The sequence below is a fragment of the Pelodiscus sinensis genome, chromosome 1 (genome assembly GCF_049634645.1).
Source record: "Pelodiscus sinensis isolate JC-2024 chromosome 1, ASM4963464v1, whole genome shotgun sequence".
In the NCBI taxonomy this organism is placed as follows: domain Eukaryota; kingdom Metazoa; phylum Chordata; order Testudines; family Trionychidae; genus Pelodiscus; species Pelodiscus sinensis.
This window is the reverse complement of record NC_134711.1, coordinates 287580937-287594319: the sequence shown is the minus strand read 5'-3', so window position 1 is coordinate 287594319 and position 13383 is coordinate 287580937. Positions and strand designations below refer to the sequence as shown.

Here is a 13383-nt window from a genome sequence, read left to right as displayed (position 1 = left end):
ATGGTATAGCACATTTAGATAAAAGCACTATGCATAATATGGAAAAGAAAAATGTTATGGGTTTAAACAAGAATGTATTTCAGTTTCTATAGCCTCAGTACACAAAGAGACAGTAGGTTCATGTCTGTTATGAGTGTGATGGTTCAGTGCTGTTGGATATCAATGAATTTTCATGTTTTTGCTGACTGAAGCATTTGGCATCTCCCTTGTCAAAACAGGAGAAGGATGACATCCAGAGGGCAGAGTGCATGTTGCAGCAAGCAGAGAAATTGGGCTGCCGGCAGTTTGTTACAGCCACAGATGTAGTCCGTGGAAACCCCAAGTTAAATTTGGCTTTCATTGCCAACCTATTTAACAGGTATCCTGCCCTTCATAAACCAGAGAACCAGGACATTGACTGGGGTTCTATTGAAGGTAAGAATACAAATAATAAGTGGCATCCAACTTTTAACATGTAAATGAGACCTGGTTGGATAACTCAGCTGTTAGCTCAACTTTCTCGTGACATGACATATAGTTAGTGCAACGTTAGCTTAGGCAGGTTTGAGGATGAGTTATTGCTGTATGTGTTACTTGCACATGGCTTCAAACCCAGTTGGTTCCGTTTACTGGAGATAGATTTGTTTGAATGCACAAATGCTGTATACCCTTTTGGTTTGTGTAGACAAGAATTCATTGTTCTATTGTAATTAGAGTTAATTGTCAGTTAACTCAACTCAAATAACGAACACAATTGCAAATGCTACTTCAGACAATCCACAAATGGTTGTTCCAATTTTGTGTCCTGGACCAATATATATAAGATATCTGGACTAGCATTTACAATTGTATTTGTTAGTTTAACCAAGTTAATGGATTGCACCCTCTAAGCAAGACAAAATCCTTATGAGAAAGGCACAGGCCGTATTGTTCATTGGATCTTCTTTCTGAGCTAAGTGAGTTCTTATCTTCTGTGGTACTAGAGACCCTAAGCTTACTGACTTGAATGACTTCTAGGTCTGTGTGGCTTGTAGTTATTGTGAGCTGACCCTTAGTTTTTTTTTTTATCCAATATGACATCTTGGAAATGTCTATTTTAAATAAACTTCTTTCCTTTTTATGTAAACCTCCTAAAAATGTTGTTTGGGCTGGAATTTCCATGTTTATCTCAGCCTAAAGTTGAATTTTGTTCAGAGGAATTTCTGTTTGGACACTTTTAAGGTCAGTGAGCAGGAAAAAAGTGTACTTCTCCTTTGCAAATGTTTTAAAGACTTCTTCTGTGCACAAATAATACACCAATATCTGACTGCAAAACTTTATATTTTGCATGTGTCTATACATCAATCAGCAATAGTCACTGATAGTTTATGAAGAATTCTAAAATATAGGTAAATTATAATCCGTCAAAATGAGGCTTTTACGTGTGCTCAGTGTGGCACTTCTATTAAATATTATTGTGTAGCTAACAACAACTAAGGAGTTATTGAAATGCAATTTCACCAGTCTGCAATAGCAGCACAGTTCTGCAAGTGTTAATCTTTCTAGCCCAATGCAGCAAAATATCTAAATCACATGCTCAAAATCAATCATAAGCATTTCTTCACACATTGCATCATGAACCCCTGGAACTCTTTGCTACAGGATGCTGTGAAAGCCAAGAATAGAACAGGCTTCAAATAAGAACTAGATAAATTCATGGAGGATAGGTCCATCAATGGCTGTTAGCCAGAGTGGGTAGGGATGCAAAACCAGGCTCTGAAGTGTCCCCGGCTTCCATTTGCCAGAACCTGGGTATGGCCAACAAAGGATGGATCACTTGTTGATTATCTGTTCTGTTCATTTCCTCTGAAGCACCACCACTTTTGGAAGACAAGACACTGAGCTAGATGGACCTTGGGTCTGGGCCAGTAGACAGTTCTTATATATTCTTATAAGTGGTCCTATTGAAGTAATGAGATTTTTTGTGTGCATAAAGTTAAGTACTTTGCTGGATTGAGGAAGAGTGCTTAGCTCCATTGTGGCTGCAGAAAGCAACTCCTCATAAATTTGTATTTTTCAATTGCTTCTTACTGCGTCCTGCCATGAATGCAGAGAGCAAGGCTCGAGTGACCTCACAAGGTTCCTTCCAGTTCTCGGATTCTATTATTCTAACTTTCTCACTAGACTCAGGCTGAAATGTCTCACGGTTCAACATACATTAACGTTGAATTGTTAAGTAAATTTGAGAACAATCTGCTCAAATGCATATGTTATGTACCGAACATTACCTACTGTTTTGTACTTTCATATTTCACTGCCTGTTCATGTTTCATTTTACATGTCATGGTTAGTATACAGTGGACTCTAAATTTATATTTTCCTTGTTGCAAAAGTTTGTTTCACTGAAGTGTTGACTTGAGGATCAATCAATTGATATTCTTTTATTTTAGGTGAGACAAGGGAAGAGAGGACATTTAGGAACTGGATGAACTCCTTGGGTGTTAGTCCCCGTGTCAATCATTTATATAGGTAAGGAGAGTTATCCTCCTTACTTTAGATGTCTAATGTGATCTACATTCTCAAGAAAATAATTGTTTCTAGAAAACACGAACACACCGTCAGTTTTATGAAAACAGATGCCTCTGTTTCATTCTTCAGGAAAATGTGATTCGTTCTTCTAATAGTTAAATAGGATTCCTTGCTTACATTATAAGGCACAGTATGTTTCTTTTGTTTCAGTGACCTGTCAGATGCCCTGGTTATCTTCCAGCTTTATGAAAAGATTAAAGTGCCGGTAGACTGGAACAGAGTGAATAAACCACCATACCCTAAACTGGGTGGTAACATGAAAAAGGTAAAAAAAATTGGCACGGTTCTTGTGAGAATATTTATCCCATTTTGTTGATACTACAATTATAGTTAATATAAGTTTTACTTCACTCAGAGGGTGAAAAAAGCATACATCAGGGAGGTGGAGAACTGAAATAGATGGGTGAGTGCTCTCCCAGTGACTTATTGTATCTTCTCCAGACCCAATAAATTGATGCTACTGCACCAATTTAGCAGGCCAGGGTAGACCAGCCCATAGGGAGCAATGAAACCAAACATGTCCCTATCTGTTACAGATTGACTACATGTATTTTAGAACTGAGTCTTTAATCAACAATATAACAAAGTGTGAAGCCCAATTTGCTTTTTTTTTACTGAGGTTTACAAGTAACATCTGCTCATGGCAGATGATTGTGCTTAAAAATGTGCGTGCAGGGATTTGAATGTGCCAGCAAACATTTTTCGAAAGTCCTAAGTAGAGCCAACCAAATTCTATTTTTATAGTCTCATTAGTGAGTATTTTCCATCAGTTTTCTAATTAATTCACCAGTATAATGGACAAACATTATTTGTCATAGCAATTCTTTTGACATTTTTCTACCAACCTTTTAAAATTTATCTGTGTGTCATTTTCCTGAGTATCTAATTTGCTTTAGTCACAAGTTCTGATATAAGTTCACAACGAGCCGTAGTGGCACCCATGTTAATTCTAGCCCTATAGATCGCCTCCAGCCACATGAAAGAAATAAGTAGACTGTAAGCGTTCTTGACACAGATACCTGACAAGTTGGGCTAAGTAAGAGTTCCCCTCTGAATCTCCACTACATACCAAGCTTTCTCCCTGCTTCCACGGTGAGGAATTTTGCCAAGGAACATTCCCATGGTGTTTGTGAGTGAAGCATCACAAGCTGACTAAAGACCAAAATCAATGCTTAGGGACTGAACACCTCAATTACTGTCCCAAATCACTCCATGCTGCCTGAGATGGGCATGACTGAACAGTGCTGTATACTGTATCCCCATATTTCTTGGTCTGTGAGAAGGCATTCAGGCTCTGATGATATACAGTAGAAATCTATGTTAGATTTGTTTAAGTTGCCTATCCCCATAGTGTTTAAGGGCCAGATCCTTAAAATAGCCAAACCCTGTTCCTACATTGGATGCAGCTGCCTGCCTGGATCCATTGGCATAATTTGGCCTAAGTTCCCTGTACAATGGAAGATGGCATGAATGCCTTGAACAGCAATTTTTTCACATTTATGAAGTACATGAACCGACTCTGTCATTAACAGCTAGAAAACTGCAACTACGCTGTGGATCTGGGAAAGAATCAAGCCAAGTTTTCCCTGGTTGGAATTGCTGGGCAGGATCTCAATGAAGGAAATCGCACACTAACCCTTGCCTTGATGTGGCAGTTAATGAGAAGGTACAGTAGTAGGACATATCATACCCTCTGTTGATCTGGTAAGGAGAGATTCCATGGCAATGGGGCACCGGCACTCATCCCTGAATGAGTGGATCAGTACCATTATTATTATTATTCCTATTGTCTGTCTGAATAGCACTGTAAATGTTCGTGGCCCTTCACGTACAACAGTGAAAAGGCTGGTCTTTGCATCCAGAAAGGAGAGAGGGGAAGCATTGGCTGAAACGGTATTTAGAAGTCCTCAGCTTTGCTTACTGTTATGGAAACATCTTGTTAGATCCTTCAGTTTTAATTTTTTGGTAGACGGCTCTTTAAACTTGCAGAAAAGGGCATGACATCTGTAGTGGAAGGCTGAAGCTAGACAATGTCCAGACTGAAACCAAGCTGCAAATGTTTATTGGAACAACTTCATGAGTGATGTGGTGGATTCTCTACCCCTTGCAGTCTGTAACTGGAGGTCTTTCTAAAAGCGAGGCTCTAGTTCAAACTGAAGTGTTGGGCTTGATGCAGGAATCTCTGTGGGTGAGGTTCTATGGCCTGTGTTAGATAGCATGTCAGACCAGATAATCACAATGGTCCTTTCTGGCCTTAAAATCTACACATCTATTTTTATATACTTGGGTCTTGAGTCCAATTAATCTATTGTCCTTTTGCATCACTTAAACCATATAAAAGGGCCTTAATATGGCAGTCAGTATAAATTGTACCCACTCTGAAGCTCCTTGATGCAGCCGGAGCAGTGGTAAGAGGTCTTTAGGGTAAATGAGAAACAGCCCTGTAGTTTGTATAAGTTAACATAACATGAGGGAATAGAATTAGGTGTGAGTGAAGAGTGCAGGCGTTGACCCTTTTCAGGTTTCACAAGTACTCTATGCCAGAATGCCAAGATTTTTATAAAGCATGAACTAATAGACAACATTTTGTCTTCTGTGTTAAGATACACTCTGAGCATCCTGGAAGATATTGGTGGTGGACAGAAGGTCAATGACGACATCATTGTCAACTGGGTAAATGAAACGTTGACTGAAGCTGGGAAAAGTTCGGTCATCAGTAGTTTCAAGGTACAGTTTATCATTATAAGTCTGTTGTGGGACCCCCCACTGGTTACATTTGTGTTCTGCTTTTTATTTTTCACTGCATTTTCAAGGGATGTTCAGATCTGGGCATTCAGTTCATTTCAGGCTCCTCTCTAGTTCAAGTAGAAAATGTTTTTTCAGAATTATTTTTGATGCTGGGAAGCTGAAGCTTCATACCCTGCTCGGATCCTTTCTGAAGGGACCTTTATGCCAAGTGATAATCAGAGCAGTAACTTGAATCTCTGTCAGTGGTCATCAGCCTCACAGAGCCGGGAATTCACTTTATCAGTGAATGGCGTGAAAGTGAGCCAAAGAATTGCACAGTAATGTCTTATGAAGTATAGCTGTAGTTATGTTGGTGCCAGGATATTACAAAGACAAAGTGGGCGAGGTAACATCTTTTGTTGAACCCAACTTCTGTTGGTGAGAGAAATGAGCTTTTGCGCTTACACACAGGTCTGCTTCAGGTCTGAGAGAAGAGGCTGGGAGTTCCTTTGCCAGACCTGGAAGCGCTCTGTGTAGCTAGAAAGTTTGTCTCTCTCACCAACAGAAGTTGGTCCAATGAAAAGACATCACCCACCTTATCTCACACCGCATCTTGGCAGCCTGTAGTCAGAGTTGTTCATGACATTCAGTTTTTGTGAGACAAAATCATTGCCTTGTAACATGGTGACATGTTTGTTGCAATGCAAGGTCAAGGTACTCAGGCTAGGGTTATTGTGTGGCTGTTGCAGCTCCGGTGCATTCCATGTCACCTTTCTCTGCTTCTGCCCACCTCCTGGCTGGTTGGAGGCACAAGATGGAATCCTGGTGACTTCATTCCATTGCTTAGCACCTGCAATGCTGCTGCTTTGAAAAGTTCTGCACAGGATGTCATCTGAGCCTTAATTATGGCTTTGAAAAACATCTGTCCACCTGTGTTTGTGTCTAACGGTATTTTCCCTCTGTTCAGGATAGCAAAATCAGCACCAGCATGCCGGTCCTGGATCTCATTGATGCCATTCAGCCAGGTTCCATCAAATATGACCTCCTCAAAACAGAGGACTTGAATGAAGAAGAGAAACTTAATAATGCTAAGTATGTGCATTAGGATACTTGCATTGGCGTACCCAGTCAAGGTTGCATTATGCTGTCTTTAAGCTGCTCTTTTATCATTTGCAAGACCGAAATGTTGTGGAAGTCAGAAATACGTAGGATATAAGTAAGGCAGTAAAAATGTTGCTAGTGGAAATTAAGAGCATATTATAATCCTGCTTTATAATCCTTGGATCAGCTCAAATCACTTAACATCACATGCTCTTATTTTCTCTTATTAAATTTGAAAGCTCAGGGAATAATTGCACTAGCAATATAAATATGGGCTCACCAAATAGGTGTAAAGTGAGACGGCAAACTTCCTTGTTCGTGTAAAGTTGAAGCAGGGATTATGTTGTAATAAATAGGGAGCAGGGAGAATTCCATACCTTCAGGCCCCCCTTTTTCTGGATCCAGGTGTTCCTTTCTCCTCTCCTGCCCTCAAACTGCCCAGCCTTCTCACTCTGGGCTGGCAATTGCAGTCCCGCTGCTGAACCCACACTCTGAGGGCAGTTGCTGTTTGCTATCTTCTCTCTCTGTAGCAGCACCCCCCGTACAGGCAGCTAAGTTGGGCTCTTCCTGCTTGCTCCAGCTGAGTTATAGGCTTCTGTTCTTTGTGGTGAAGTGCCTAGATACCAGTAGATGTGGCTGGAGAGACAGTGGAGAGTCAACACCATCTGACCAGCCTGTTCTCTGCAAGTCACCAGTGGTCCTCTGGCACCCAGATTGGGAACTGCTGTACTATAGGAGTGGACTTAATCACAGATGTTTTTCCATTTTAAAACAGAACACCTGAAATTAAGCACTTCCCCAATCTGTCAAATCCCCCCCCCCCCCCCCCGAACACACACACACCCCAGCTGGCAATAAAAGACCAAATTTGGCCTGTGCAGCCTCACTAAAGGCCATGTGGTTGTCGCATTAATTTAAACTTCCTTTATTGAAAACAGGAACCAAAAGCTATTTTAGGACTATCGCCCTCACCTCTGACTCCTTCCTCTTAAATAGCTGTGTGCTCTGCTGTCTCCTGTCCTTTAACCCACCAATAAATAATGCATATTGATTCACTTCTCCTCTAGTGTTTAGAGACACTCAGATCTGATAGTGATGCGGGGGGACATAAAAACAACATATATAAAGAAGCGTATTGAATACTCTGTCTTCAATTGTTACCTCAGTACCTCAACTCTATCTTTAGTTTCCTCTGGTTTGGCTTCCACCCTCTCTGCTCCATTAAGGCAGGCGCTACACTAGCAAAGAAAATTGATGCAAGATACACAAGTCCAGCTACGTGAATTGAGTAGCTGGAGTTAACGTACCTTTCATTGATTTTTCTGGTGAGGCCCCACAGGAGGAGGTCAATGGGAGAAATGTTCCTGTCAACTTCCCTTACTCCTCGTGACAGCAAGGAGTACCAGTGTCAATGGGGGTGCCCTCAGAGTTTGATTTAGTGGGTCTTAACTAGCCCCACTAAATTGAACCCTGGAGGATTGATTGCCAGAACGTCAGTCCTCTGGCAAGTGGAGACATGGCCTAAAATTGCTCTCGCTAATCTCTAATCTGTTCCTGGCCAAATCTCAAGCCCCTCAGTCATTCTCATCCTCTTTGACCTTCTGTGCTGCTCTTGACACTGCAGATCACACTCCTTCTTCCCAACTTATCCTCTCTTAACTTTTCCAACACTTGTTCTCCCGGGCCATTCTTTTTGCACTTTTCTGGAGTCTCATCTTTCTCCCTCCTGCTACTTCTCATGTGAGTCACATTGGCCTCTGTTCCCGCTTTTATTACTCTGCTTCCCATCTACGGGTGCACTTGTCAGTTCACAAAGCCTTAGCTACTACTCTTTATATGCCAACAACTCACAATTTTTCCTTTCTACTCCCAGTCAGTCTCCCTCCACCTAATCTTGAATTGTAGCTTCACTCTCCAACATCTTCATCTGGACATCTTGCCACCACCTTAAATTTAATATAGTTGTGACCGAACTCATGAGCTTTTTCTCCTCCATTTTCTATTACTGTTGAACTCACCTCCACTCTACTGACTGTATGTATGAAGTACAAGAACTTGTTAAACACATTGACTACTAAGGTTGCTTCTTACCTTTCTTTTAATGTTTCTCCCCATGTAGATATGCCATCTCCATGGCAAGAAAAATTGGAGCAAGAGTCTATGCCCTTCCAGAAGACCTGGTTGAAGTAAAACCCAAAATGGTCATGACTGTGTTTGCTTGCCTTATGGGAAAAGGAATGAAGAAAGTTTAAGCCATAAAAGACTTATACTCTGACTGGAATATGCCCTCAGACCAAATGTTCCTCATAGACTGAAATATCAAGGGAATTTGCAGACTTGGTGCTTTCCAAAGCATGAATGCTAGACAAAGTTCCAAATTATACATAAGGTGACATACATAGTCAGCAAAATAATCAACTGGGTTCTGTTTGGAACAGCTGTGTGCTTGATTTCTTTGCCACGTTATCCCCTTTGCTAGATGTAGCCTTTGAATATATTTTCAAACAATACAAGCTTTACATGTGCTGATAGCAATGGTTGTCATTTTCAGGAGGTCAGCTGATGTTTTTGTTTTGAAAGAGGCATCAGGTAACAGCTTTTTTTCAGGATTTTGACATTAATTTTTCTATGGATGTTCATGCTTCTGACATTTAGGATATGCGTTCCTTCAGTTTGTACCTGAAACTGCAAAAAGAGATTTCCTTATGTCAATGTAAGTACAGTGAAACCTTTATTATCCGGCACTCTGTTAACCAGCATTGCCCCCAGCCACAATACTGTCACATCTGCAGGCGCACAGGCCTGGCTTGATTTTACCATGATTGGCTTAACAATTTTTTTTATTTAAGAAGTACTAGTCATCTTTAACTCAAAATAGAAATGTGAGACCAACTGTCTCACACTACAAAACTACCAATATTAAAAACCTGAGTTTTACTATTATTGTCCATTGTTTTTTCCTAGGTTGATGGTATCCTTAGATAACCAGAATTTTTAGATAACCGAAACGCCCTAATCCCTGAGCATGCTGGATAACACAGGTTTTACTGAACTACATAGAGTCCTTATCAGTGTTTATTTTTCTGTGATAGTAAAATTCACTTAGGGTATGTCTACACTGCCACCCTACTTCAAACTAGGGTGGCTAATGTAGGCATTCGAAGTTGTAAATGAAACCCGGGATTTAAATATCCCGGGCTTCATTTGCATCTTGCCGGGCGCCACCATTTTTAAATTCCCCTTAGTGCGGACTCAGTGCCCGCGGCTCCGTGTTCCACAAGGGGTAATGGTAGTTCGAATTAGAGAGCCTAATTTGAACTACCTACTCTGTGCTGCGTGTAGCCACGGGCACGGAGTCCGCACTAACGGGGATTTAAAAATGGCAGCGCCCGGCAAGATGCAAATGAAGCCCGGGATATTTAAATCCCGGGCTTCATTTGCAACTTCGAATGCCTACATTAGCCACCCGAGTTCAAACTAGGGTGGCAGTGTAGACAATACCCTTAGTTGGGGAAACTCTTCTGGCAACAGAAGTGCTAATTAAGGGCCCTATTTTGAAGCTCTTATTTAGACTAAGTAGTACAGGTTGCACCTCTAAAATCTGGGATTCTCTGATCTGGTAAGATCCGTGATCTGGCATGACCATGGATGTTCTAGGTCCCAGTCCCAGTCCCAGTCCCAGTCCCAACACACTGCAGGGGGCCCAGGTGCCAGAGAATGGCTCATTTGGGCTGGAAGGGGCTGAGAGCCAGGAAGCTCGGTGAGAGGCAGCAGAGGAAGGAGCCAGCAGTAGGGGGGCTTGAAATGACCTCCCTGTCAGAAAAATCCCTCCTCTGAGTCCAGTCAGGTCCAACCTGTACTTCACACTGTGATTAGACTCTGTGGGTGTGTCTACACTGCAGAGTTTTTTCAGAAAAACGTTTTTCTGAAAAAACTTCACTTATGTCCACACTGCAATTGCGTTCTTTTGGGGGAAAAAAAAACCCAGAAAAGTTTTTCCAACATTAGTAAACCTGTTTCTATGAGAAAGAAGCCTTTTTTCCCGAAAGAGCTCTTTCAGAAAAAGGTGTGTGGACGGGAAAGAAGGAGTTCTTTTGCAAGAAGAGGAAAGAGGAAAAAGCACAGGTGCCCTGGTGGTTGTTCAGTCCATAGTAATCACAGCTTACATGCAAGATAGTGTCCACACTGAATGGACACTATCTGTCGAAAAAGCAGATCGCTTTTTTGATGCGATTTTGCTGTTTAGATGTTCTCTTTCAGAAGAAGTTTTTTCGGAAGATCTCTTCCGGAAAAGCTTCTTCCGAAAGAAGCCTGCAGTCTAGACATATCCTGTGATATCGGTGCTATTACTTGTGAAATATGCAAACAAAAGTATCAGTGTGGCCTTTAGAAGAGCATCCTAATTTTGCGAGATCTTCACACTCCACCTTGTGCAAGATGATCACTTATTTTTATTTCATAAAATGCTTTAAAAATAAGCACATGGCAAAGCAAGAGCACCTTAACATGAAAACTGTGCTAGAGAACTTAATGGAAGGTCTATTCATGTAGTAGCAACAATACTGCTGGGACCAAAGAGAAGTGAATATAAAGGCTGCATAGTGACACAGGATTTATCTATCAAACAAGAATTCAGCCCTGCAAACAACTTCAAACAGGTTGTCAAACAATAAAACGTATTCTACTGAAGCACACTTGGGCTGCATCTACGCTGCATCGTAGCTCAAAATAAGATATGTAAATGGAGCTATGCAAATTGCATATCTTATTTTGATGTTATTTCGAAATAGCTTATTCCATAATTTGGTGCTGTCTACACAGCACCATATTTCGAACTAACCCGCTATTCTGAAACATCCCTTACTCCTCATGAAATGAGGTTTACAGAGACATCAGAATAGCGAGCCCAAAATAAGGGGCTTGCTGTGAAGAAGTGGGATAGTTATTTCCCGATATTCCAGTATCCGAAAATAGTGTTGCAGTGTAGATGCAGCCTTACGGATTGGCGCCAGGATTAAGCAAGGCAGTTAAGCATGTGCCTAATTAAGATAAGCTCATGCTGAAGTGCTTTTCTGAACTAGGGCTGATTTCCTCAAGGGGAGTAAAAAGGCATAGCTCCCATTGACTTCAGCAAAGCTCTGTCAGTTTACTCTAGCTGGGTTCTAACCATGTCTGTTTAGAATCAATGAAATACGTTGCACTGAATCTATTCCTTGGCATGTGGTATTCATTGCTATGCGCATCAAATGGATTGTACTGTAGATAAAATGCAATTTTGCCTTTATGCAGTATTGTCAACATTACCTCACACTTCCTCCCCCCCCCCCTTGCAAAAATTGCCTTAATAAGCATACAGAGATATAAAAAGTCTCTCTCTAAATAAAACATTCTACAGGCCAGAATGGAAGGCTTTTCCTTTTAGTGGTGCCCGGGCTAACTGTTTGACGAGTATCGTATGCTTGTACAACTGAAACCTACAGATTTGAAAGCAAACCCATGGGACTCAGTATATGTAGACTTGTATGTTGGATGTGTACATCATTATGGAAGCCAACACTCGGCATCATCTCACCCCACCAGCCATCCACTTAACATTACTGCTTTGTTTGTTTTGTAATGGAAATAAGCTGTGAGGACTACACTAGTGATGAGGAAAGCTAGCGTCTGCCAACCCGTTTTCATCTAGTAACGTGCTCAGATTCTGCTCCCTTACTTATATTGAGTGTTACCTTGCTCTTTGAGTGGGCCCAGTGACTTCAGTGGGACTACTTGGATGGCAGGGCACTGGTAAAACGGTGTGAGGATAGCAGAATCTGGCCCTTTGTGATTAGCTCCTTCAGTTGCAAAGGGATTACGGATGGAATCAAGTGACCAGGAGTTGAAGAATCTGGATATGAGTATATAGTAAAGATTTTGAAAGGAAGGTAATCCCCCATGCTATATTTAGGTATGTCATTGTATTTCCCATAATGTGGCGTGTTGATAGTGCAGAAAAATATTATGAAGAGTTTGGGTGTGAGTGGTATTATCAAAAATAGGCGTCTTCCCTGCTGCTTCGGAGGTGGAAGGAGAGTATCAGGTGCACAGCTCCTGTCCCAAGCCCCATAGTTCCCCTACCAGGAGTTGGAGTTTATCCCCTGCTGGTACGGGCCTCTGCCTCCTCACCTGACTCCTGAGCTCCAATTTCCTGCCTTCTTGCTATCTTCCTGATCCTTGCCCCCATTGTGACTTCAGCTCTGACCTTCAGCCCTGACATTCAGTCTCTGGCTATGCTTCTGACCTTCAGCTCCAGCTGATCTGATTTCAGCTTGATCCTTGACTCTGGCATCTAGTATCTGCCTCTGGTTCTGACCCTAATCTCCGTTTTCCAGTGCCTGATTCCTGTTCTGATCACTGGGTCAGACTGCCCACATCCTAATCCCTGTCAGTTTGCATTGAAATTGTAGCCTCTCCGTTGATTTTTCAGGGAAAGATGGAAACACAAGAGCTTTCCCACCACAGAGGTGCCAGAATAACCAAAGCAGATGGCCGGCCATCAGGCAGACAATCAGGTGGCACAGACCCAAATTACACAGCTGAGAACTAGATGTTGCAAGAACAAGTACTTCAACTTTGCACTGAGAAACCTGCACTTTGGATCTGGCTTGCAGCATTGTCTTTTGATCCAGGACCCATGATCCCCCAGCCAGAACATTGTGATGGGAACACCAGAGGGTCTAAGGTTTCATGAACCAGTGTTGCCTCCTGTTCCTACTTTACTGCAAAGTTTACTTTTCCAATGAGATCAGGCCTGCTGACAAAGGGGGAGGGGGCAATTGCACTGGGGCCTGACATTTCAAAGGAGCCTGGACTAGCTCCCAGCCATCGTCACTGCTGTTACAGCAGTGGTGGCAGCCGGGAGATCTAGGCCCCTTTGAAACACCACAGGAGTGCAGCTCTACCACACCACACAGCTCTGAGAGATGGTGGTGAGGGGAGGACCCAGCATCATGCTCTGGGAAGTGAAAA

At 42.0% G+C, this 13383-nt stretch overlaps 1 protein-coding gene across 3 annotated transcripts in view; it reads left to right on the top strand.

Annotated features, from left to right (window-relative positions):
• LCP1 (lymphocyte cytosolic protein 1) overlaps window positions 1-8901 on the top strand; it is a 55467-nt gene extending 46566 nt beyond the window's left edge. For all 3 annotated transcript variants that reach the window (XM_006118006.4, XM_025182094.2, XM_025182093.2), the window contains 7 exons: window positions 219-414; window positions 2409-2487; window positions 2698-2812; window positions 4080-4213; window positions 5151-5274; window positions 6242-6366; window positions 8495-8901. In XM_006118006.4, coding sequence (XP_006118068.1) covers window positions 219-414; window positions 2409-2487; window positions 2698-2812; window positions 4080-4213; window positions 5151-5274; window positions 6242-6366; window positions 8495-8627 — 906 coding nt within the window. In that variant the 3' untranslated portion in view covers window positions 8628-8901. The remainder of the gene's footprint in view (window positions 1-218; window positions 415-2408; window positions 2488-2697; window positions 2813-4079; window positions 4214-5150; window positions 5275-6241; window positions 6367-8494) is intronic.
• Window positions 8902-13383: the final 4482 nt, after the last annotated feature.